Below are 10190 nucleotides of genomic sequence, written 5' to 3' on the forward strand. Positions count from 1 at the left end.
AACGTCATGAAACGTCACGAAACTGGAGCTGCAGCTCCGCCATAGATAACTTATTATTATTTTTATTTTAAAAAAATTTTTTGAATAATACAAAATTTTTTTTTTTAATAAAATGCCGATTAATGCCATAAAAATTATTATTATTATTATACACTGATCAAAAATAAAAACTATATTTAAAGATTGATTTCTATAACAACTTGGAATAGGAATGTCAAGGAAAAATTCTGGGGGTGCTGCAGCTCCGCAGCCCCCTCGCACGAGCCGCCCCTGCATCTGAACTGCTTGAAAATACACAGTTTCTCTGTCACGAATTCCCGAATTCATGGCTTCTCATTTGAAGGGTGCGATCTTAAAAACAGGCCCAGGTGTGCTAGTAGTTGTGTGGTCCACCAACATGGGAAGATTTCCATGTCAGAAAGTGAAAATTTGTGTTTGTTTAGGTTATTGCCTTTAATAATTGGAGATCTAGTTCCATCCACAGACGGTGGTTGGGCCTTATTTTTGTTATTGTCAGAAGTATTGGACATAGTTTTGGCACCTCAAGTGAAGGTTGAGGAAATTGATTTTCTGAGGACAATCATTGAAGAGTTTTATAGCAGATTTGTTAGGTCTGCTGGGGGTTTTATCAAACCTAAGTTTCATTGTTTGTTGCACTATCCGCGGTTGATTTTGATGTATGGTCCGCTACGTAACGTTTGGTGCATGAGATTTGAGTCTTTCCATAAAAAGCAGGAACTTGACCGAAAAACCCTGATCGGGATTCGTCCCCGGGAGGTTCCTGGGTTCAAACCCCGTGAAAAATGAAATAAAAAAAAAACAGGTGGCCACAACTGCACTCAACTTTAAGAATATTTGTCTGACAGTGGCTGGTCGCATACAGATGCAAAAGTGTGTTGAACGTGACGGGCAAAACTGTCTACAATCAAAACCAGAAAAATGTCCCAAAGTTACGCAAGTTGGTTTGAAACATTTGCAAAAAGATGTCAGCAGTTTTATGCAACAAGTGTATAATGTACATGAGGATACTGCCGTAATGACAGTTAAAAGTGTTGTAGTAGATGGAGTGATGTATGCTCAAAGTAATGTTTTTATTTTAGACATGACAGATAACACACCACTTTTTGCAAAAATGTTCTGTATAATTGTGTTTAAAGAATTTGTAATTCTGTGTGCTTATTGGTTAAAACCTATTTGTTTTGTTACTCATTTTCACTGTTACAATGTATGTGTAACTGATGAAGTACTATAACAAAATGTACGACTGCTTCACAGAGTTTAAATGACTTCACAGAGTTTGAATGTGTTTTTTTTTTTTCATTACAAGCCTTACGTAGCACAAAAATGAATTGCTCATTTCATGTTACGTATAAAACCAACAAAAAGATAATTATCTGCAACAAACATGAAGTTTATTGCAAAATTCGCCGTGCTTTCAATATAAAGGACAATATCCAACTACAACTTTACATCACCGACTATAAAGATTGGATGGATGTTGACAATGTGGATGAACTTCCTGACAAAGGAAAGTTACTTGTCCAATGTAAAGGTATGTAACTTTTTTAATGATTTGACAAATTATGTTTAACTAATTTGTTGTTTATTATGTGGATTAAACCTGTGTGTGTCAAAATGTTGCAGAAACTACATCTTCAGATTCAGACACTGAGCCATTATGTAATGATTCCTATACTGAAACTTTGCATAATAGTACAGGTATACACAAACATATATAATTTAGAAATAGAAATGCAAAAACCGTATGTTACAGTTTCAGAAGAAGAAAGTCTTGATACAGCAGTGGGGGATGCGGAGTTTATGTCAGATTTGAGTGGTCATTCTAATTGGCTGGCTGAATATGAGATACCAGCTATTCCTGTGTTTGTTACTAAGGCAATTAAAAGTGGTTGCAGCACAAGTGCTCGAAGAGGGATAACACAGGCTTTATTTAATTCTATGGCGTGTCACACCATGTAGGTTCTGTAATTATTGTGTTGTTGTAATCAGCCTATTGTGGTGACCTTCAGTGTTGCTTTTAGATATCCTTCGCCTCTAGAATACACAGAACAGTTTGTCTTCAACTGATAAAAAAATACCCAAGTTTGGTTGACAAGCATGCAAGCACTCTTATAGTAAGTAACTTACGAAGTGGAATTATAATTACCAGTAAAACACATTTGCATGTTTTTAGGGAACTTGGGTTGAAAGTTTGAGGCAAAAATTTCGGGATAAACGACGAAATATGACCGACAATCCCAAGGTCATGGCAATGACACAAAAGTATGGACACAAATTTTCCGCAGAAATCCATGCAACATCATCCCAGGTATTATTTTTCAGATTTATCTGTATAACTTTTATCATATTCTAGTCCCGGTTTGTATCAACTTTCATTTGAGTTGCAGGTAGTAAATACTGTAAGTTATTCTTTTTACCATGGGTCTGAGGATGAACACAGCATCTCCAACCATGTAGCTGAAATGCTAAAAGAATGCAAAACACATACAGTTGATGAATTCAATTCAATTCAATTTGATTTTATTTTGTTTACAGCGCCCGTATATATTCGTAATAATTTACAGTAAACAGAACAAGAAAAGCGTTGCAAACAAAAAAGGATCAGCTTGAACCACACGTGGAAAAAAAACTACTTGACCGCATGGCAAGAACTTTTGATCAAAGAAAGAAAGAAGTCTATGGTGGCCGAAAACTATTGCTGAAATTATTGAACGATATCCAGCGCTACATTTTTCTTCAGTAGTAAGTATTTTATGATTTTAGTCATGCTTAGTTTGTTAGCATTTCTTCTTACTGGGACATTTTTTTAGCTCTTTTAAGAAGCAGAAAAGGTTTTTGGGTTTAGCATTGTCAATGCTATTCAAAGTATTGACAAATCTATTATAGCCAGTCTGGAAAATTTGCTAAACAAAAAAATAAAATCTTGTCAACTTGGATGCTCTGCCGAAGGTAAACTAGCTTGTAGCAAGTTATTTGGATGTTTGCCAGTTTAACTTTTGCTCTACAAGACATTTTTTTTCTTCATTTTATGTTGTATCCATAAAGAAAAGTTAGGACAATATTGACCCATATTGCAGTTATATGCACAATATTAAACTAGGACACATAACACCACAGACATTTTGCATGATGTTTTTGTCACCATGCACTGTGTACTAAAATAACTTTTTTACAAGTTTAAATTTTGTTAACTAGTTGCTGTTTTACAGGAAATGTAAGGGTTATTGAGCAATTTATTGAGCGATAGATCTTGTTTGATTTATAATCCTATGTTTGTGTTTTTTTCTGAGTGGAAAAGACTATGCAAGGGGCGTAAGCAGGAAAATATGTGGGCTGCTGGGCGTGGGCAAATACCAGGTATTGGTGTGAATCACCACACCAGTGGGTGTTAAACATCATGCGTGGAGTTTTCCACCACAACCCAGGGGGTAGAATTCTCCAACACAGCTTGGAAATTTGGGTCCACCCCTCGGGTTTTGTAAACTCCACCTTTTTGATTTACAGTGTATGCTCAACACAGCGTACCGCTCTTTGGACGCATTGAAGTATAACTCCCCCGTGCCAGAAGATCTCCAGATGTTCTCATGTGCTGTCAGGAACCGTTACAGTTTTTGGTCAAACGAGACGCAGACTCAACAAACTATGCAACTTCAAGGCCACAAACAGTATTACATTAGTAATGTTAATTCAATGATCCGGAGTTACTGGGTTCTTTGACGGCACTGGCAACAAAATCTCATTTCCGACCAAGACCTGCGCATTGCATCTCACGACGATACCGCAGAACCAGCGTTCAACATGAGACAGCACACTTACATGCAGCTTGTTGTAATGGATAATCTGAAGAGGTTTGATGTCATTGATGCAGACATTTTGCCACAAACTCCGTTCTTCCTACTCAAGAGAAAACAAGGAACTGGAAAAACTGCCTGTCTGCTCGTCATCAAACTGGCACTAGAGCGAAGTTTGACAGTTCTTCTCACCGCGCCAACTGGAATGCTCGCTAACACACTAAAAAGTCAAGTACACCAAAACGTAACGATTTCATCGAATGCCACTGTCGTCCTATGTGGGAACCCTAATCAACTACAACCTTTCGGACCTACTCCCCAAGACTGTCAAACATGCATGACCGACCCGCATCCCATGGGACTTTACCACACAGTAAATTTAACAGAAGAACAACGGACAGACGCCGAATAGCTGCGCAGTTTCTTGAGAAACGTCAAAGGCGCGACTCCCACAAGAACACAGTACTTATCCCACATTCGCACCCATCCGACGAAGACATAGCACAAGCAATGGAAGCCCGCGACGACTGGATGGTCGTTACACATACAAACCTAGCCGCATTCAGAGTAAACAATATTGTCATCGACAGAAAGTTTGCGGACACATCACCGTTGGACGTTGTTCAACTGGTAGATCTCGGACATCCTCCCTAGCCTGTTCACAAGGGTTTAACAATACGACTAACAGAAACCAGAGACAAAAAATATGTTTCGTCAATGGCCGCATGGCAAAAGTAACAGGAAAATTTGGAAGCACACTTTTGGTTTAAACGGACACATCTCTATTGCGCGTTTATCCATTGTACAACGAACAACACCAACTGTATTATCCCTTCGTACCATCATACGCCATAACAGTCCACAAGTGCCAAGGGCAAACACTGAACAGCGCCATCATTTATTTAATCACTTCCCAAAGGCCTTGCGTACGTGGCAATTTTCCGCGTTCGAAGAAAACAGTGACTTAAAGTTTTTTCCGACATCAGTTGCTTCATCGTCGTTTTGTATGCCGTTCATTGTGTTGAATTGTTTCTGTATCCTATTTGTCAACAACACAGCCATTAAAAAAAAGCAATTGCATATATTGTGAGTGTTCTTATATTTGTCAGTGTTCTCTATGTAAGTTACTTAATTGTTGAACACGAGTAGTGATTTTGTCGTGCATGTAAACAAAAGTTTGTCGCGTGGACAACACTCTTTGCAACAACACCCAATAAACGAATAACTATTAAAAATCTACACACAAAACTTTCAGCATGCCCAAACAGTTCATATGCACACTGCATGAGCATGATCACTCCCTTCCAAGACTGCTACCTTGACGTGGTGGAAGGGCTCTCATACATACTGCGTTTTGCGTCAAGCTGCGCGTTTTTGCGTAAAACGGCACGCGGTACACTTAACACACACGCCGACGAAGTGAACTTTGTGATAACTTGGATTAAAAATACTGCGTTTATTTGTCACATATTGTTAATAAGTATGTCTTAAGGTTTTAGCAAAACAATTAGGAGTTTTAAGGAAATTTTAATTCAAATGATTCTGGATGCACCATACTTATACAATTCCAAAGACAAATATTACAAGGACCAAATTAAAAAAGACAACATGTGGACCAAGATTAGTCAGAGAACCGGACAACCAGGTAATGTGTAGCTGTTGTCAGTTGCCCCATTGTTTTGAGGCAAATATTGCATATATTGTTAATGCTAATACTATACTATGGGTATGCCTAAAGTTATTTTTTGCAGTTGAGTTATGCACAAAGCGCTGGAAAAGCCTCCGTGATCGGTTTTCGAAAGAAAGGAAAAAATTTGAAAATATGAAAAAAGTGGGGCATCTGGGACAACCATATCTGTTTGGGAACATTATGATTCCCTTACTTTTTTGCTTGATCATTTCCGGCACAAAATGTAAGAACATTAGGGTTGAATTTAGAAAACTTTAACCAACTTATACAACATTTATCTTATTTAGAACTGTTGGAAACTTTACACCCACTACATCAGATACTTCTCTTGATTTACTGCAAGAGGAAACACTACTGGATTTCTTCTTGCCAGCAAACCAGAAGGTAACCAGAAATAAACTTGCTCCATTATGTGTACATAAATTATATTCTTTCTCTTCAACTTTCCCGTTCTTTACAATTGTTAAGAACTTATTTTCAATAAACAATGAAACCAATATGTGGTGTGACAAAAAGAAAAGAAGTAAAACAGAAACTTGTAACATCAATAACCAACTTTTAAACTAGATGCGGTTAACCAATGCATTTTGCCAAGGTAATTTTCCAAAGTCAGATAAAAAGTAATCTTTAAAACTTTCACGAATAATGTAAGCATCTTTAGCATACATGTTAGATCCAGTCCGCCCCACACTATGTAAATTGGTGTTTTGTTGAAAGTTGTTTCTCCATTCTCCCATTGTAACATTGCCCATTCTGTCCTTACGATCAACATAGGTTGGTGAACAATACAGTCTTTCCTGTCGTAACCTTTGTTTGTTTTTAGTTTGTAGGTAATTATGCAAGCAGCAAGCTGCCTTTGTAATTACAACAGCTTTAGGGGGTTCAGAAATTATTGGCCTTCTGAAAATGCGCCAACGGGTAGCCAAAATACCAAATGTATTCTCTACCACCCTTCTTGCCCGAGACAGTCTGTATACCTTTTTCTTGTGGAAGTCTTCTGCCAGGGTAAGGCCTCATTAAATTTGTTTTCAAAGGGAATGCTGCATCTCCAACAATGCAATATGGTACCATAGCATTGGTTCTTGGAAGATATTCTTCTGGTGGTAAATTCAGGTCATTTTCAAGAAATCTTTTTCCCAAATCTGAATTTGAAAACACGCCTCCATCGCTGTGGCGCCCAGAATCCCCAATGTCAACCATTATGAAGCAATACTGTGCATCACAAACTGCCAAAAGAACAATGCTGTGAGATCTGCGGAGGCGAGTGTGTGCGCGCGTGTGCTGTGTTGTTCTTGACTTGAAAGCTTGTTAATTCTTCTGCTTCTCGTGGCTCATATCGGTCGTCTGCAGTAGCGAGTAAGTTCATTATTACGATTCTTAACGCTTAGGCTGCATAGAGCCGACATGATCCACAAAAGATCAATTTAGTTCTTGTCTTTTATTCTGGTTACGCAACACACATCAAGTCTCATTTATCTCAAGGAAAGGATACGATGGAAAAGAGAAAGATCAACGATTAACATTGGCTTTTAAACCTGTCAAAACCGTTCATAACTCGCCTTTTTTCTACACAAAAGCTTGACCGGCTGTTAAACCTATTTAAACCTGTTTTACTTATTGCTGCTCCGGTCAATTACTGCTTAAGGCTATCGTTTTATCATCCCCTTACGTGTTAACGTGAAGCAACGTCTTAATCTGCTTCCAGCCATGTTAAACTTGACACTTCTATAAGCAATTTAAAGAATAATTACGGTTTAGAACACAGTTAATCTTCTCGGGCGTGCGTTTTTATATCTATGCCGCATAACAACTATATGACCTGAACGCTATAAAGACCGACGTGTTTCAAACTAAAAATCAGTTACCTTAAGTGACCACTGACCAGTGACTAGTGACTAGTGACTAGTGACTAGTGACTAGTGACTAGTGACTAGAGTACGCATTAGAATTGATGTCTCACAGTTGATTCGTGGCGCGGTGACTTTTGTGTTGCGTGTTTAGCCGCAAGAGGCGTTTTCGTGGCATGCCTTATTGAAATATAATGGGGGAACGTTAAACCAGTTTGCGTCTTTTTTAGGTTTGTTTCGACAGTGATAGTTTGTTTGTTTATTAGAGTCAGATACACGGAGTGTTTAATTGTCTACCCACTGGGTCAGTACAAATTTGGTGACGCCCTCTGCCGTGATATTGATTTCCGTGCTTTTAACCTTCTGATAAAATCGCTGTTAACGACGCCTAAATTAATGACGCAGAAAACTAGTCTCGTTTCTGGATTCTTAAAGAGCGCACTCAAGTTCAAAGGCAGTAAACCTTCTGAACAGTTGTTGATAACGCCAGATATGTACGCTTCATCTCCTCGTGCCGCTACCATGCCTAATGCTGGTCGTTCGGACGCTATAGTTTATACTAGTAGCGAATCAACTGGTTCCGACGATACTGATTGGTATAACGATATTAAGGGCCATAAGCCTTCTACAAGCGCTACCTCGCATTGTCCGGTTTCAGATGATAATGCGCCGGCCACTTCTCTAAAAACGCCGTCGGCAGCATTGTCTTTCTCCGTGTCGCAACCGCAATTGAGTTATTCCGTCCAGCCGTCAACTATTGACCAGGCCGCATCGATGTTTTTACCGCCTAGCCAAGCAACGCGTGCACCGTATTCCACGCCTCGTTATCCTGTCGTTCCTGCACCTAATTTTGGTATAAGCGAACTTGCACCTGCCGCATCATCCGTTGCTAAAGTTAAAATACCTCCGATGTGGCAGGATTCTGTAAAGTTATGGCTTGCATCGGTGGAAAATACTTTTCAAACCCAGCAAGTAACTTCTGACGCGATGAAGTTTAATTTAATTGTCTCTTCGCTTAACCAGGAGCAAGCGCAAAGGATTGGCCACGTTATTTTGGGAGATGTCCGTTACCGTACCTACGATAATTTGAAACAGGCCCTTTTAAAGGCATTTGGCGCCAATCCTATCACTGAGATTCATGAGTTGTTACATGATGTAACTTTGGAAAATAAGCGCCCTAGTGTTTTGTTGAATAGGATGAAGGTTCTTCTTGGTAATTATCGAGATTTGAGTCCAGACGCTGAAAAGTTGCTGAAAAAGTTGTTTTATGACAGGTTGCCAGCTCATATCCGCATGATTTTAGCACCTGATTATGGCTTGTCAGTTGACGCATTGGCTGAAAAGGCTGATCGAATTACGTTGATTAGCGAACCAACAAGGTTTCAGCCTGATAGGGTGGTTGAACAGGTCGCGAATGTCTCTGGTGATAACGTTATGTTTGCTAACACGCAAATGTTGATAAATGATAACATTGAAAAGCGTTTGCGTGAAGTTACAGAGGAGTTGAAGGCTATTAAGTCGGCTCAAACGGTTGCGTCTGTTGCCCCTCGTTTCCAAGAACCTAGAAGGCCGAATGGCGGGTACAATAGGTCTGGTAATTATAGAGGACGTAATGGCAATAACGGCAATTATCGCCCGAACGGTCGGTTCCCAAACTCGCAGTATCGCCCGAGGCAGTGGAACTATGGTGGGCAGCCGAGACATCAGGGTCCTCGCTTTCCACAGATGCCATCTCCTGATTTATGTTATTATCATAACATGTATGGTTCTGATGCGACAACGTGTGTTCCACCTTGCGCTCTTAACCGTCAAAAAAACGGGCAGCGTCCCTCTCATTAAAGGTGAACGATGCAGGGGGCCAAAAACGTTTTCATACCTTCACCATTTTTGATAAAAGTAATAAGCTGAATTTTCTTGTTGATACTGGTAGTGCGTTGAGTCTTATTCCCCGTAATTTAGCGCGCGAATTTTGTCCAAGTATGCCTGTAAATATGAAATGTGCGCTTGGTAACGAATTTCAATCCTATGGGGAAGTTGAGCTGTATCTTAATTTTAATTTTGGTCGTTTTACGTGGACTTTTCTTGTTTGTGACGTCGATTCTTGCATTCTAGGCGCCGATTTTTTGAACAATTTTGACCTGTTAGTTGACGTAAAAGGGGGACGTCTGTTGCGCCGGAAAAAGGCAAAGGGAAAAAAGCCCGCTAATCGCTCTCTCGCAGTAGAGAACAGTTGTTTCGTCCAGTCGCAAGGTCAGGTTGCTCAAACTTGTAAAATAGCTGATGTAAGTGTCGCGCCTAAGGATGTTGATTGTGCGCAAGATGATCGTTACAGACGCATTTTAAAACAGTTTCCAGAACTTACACAGCAGATTTCGGTTGATCGACCCGTAAAGCACAATGTTATGCATAGAATTGTGACGTCAGGGAGGCCAGTGTCGTGTCGGCCGAGACGATTGTCGCCTGAAGCACTACGCGTCGCAAGAGAGCATTTCGCTAAGTTAGAGAAACAGGGTATTGTACGTCCGTCCACAAGCCCTTGGAGCTCAGCCTTACATTGTGTGCCTAAACGAGATAATACATTACGATTTGTTGGTGACTTCACGCAATTAAATGTATTAACGGAAAATGATACTTATCCATTGCCATATTTACGGGATTTTTGTAATAATTTGCATGGCAAGCGCGTTTTCAGCTCTATAGACTTGCTAAGTGCGTATTATCAGGTACCGGTTCATCCAGATTCTATTCCTAAAACGGCTATTGTTACGCCTTTTGGAAGTTTTGAGTTTTGTCGTTTGCCTTTTGGTCTTAAATGTGCTGGACAAACATTTCAACGGTACA

The 10190-nt window shown here is 39.7% G+C and overlaps 1 protein-coding gene across 1 annotated transcript; it reads left to right on the top strand.

Annotated features, from left to right (window-relative positions):
* Positions 1 to 7037: 7037 nt before the first annotated feature.
* Positions 7038 to 9198, top strand: LOC145232278 (uncharacterized). The gene has a single exon (XM_080096859.1). It carries the CDS (start codon positions 7746 to 7748, stop codon positions 9186 to 9188), a length of 1443 nt encoding a protein of 480 aa, XP_079952985.1. The 5' UTR covers positions 7038 to 7745; the 3' UTR covers positions 9189 to 9198.
* The last annotated feature ends 992 nt before the right edge of the window (positions 9199 to 10190 follow it).

Source organism: Phallusia mammillata, chromosome 6 (genome assembly GCF_965637545.1).
Source record: "Phallusia mammillata chromosome 6, kaPhaMamm4.hap1.1, whole genome shotgun sequence".
NCBI lineage: Eukaryota > Metazoa > Chordata > Ascidiacea > Phlebobranchia > Ascidiidae > Phallusia > Phallusia mammillata.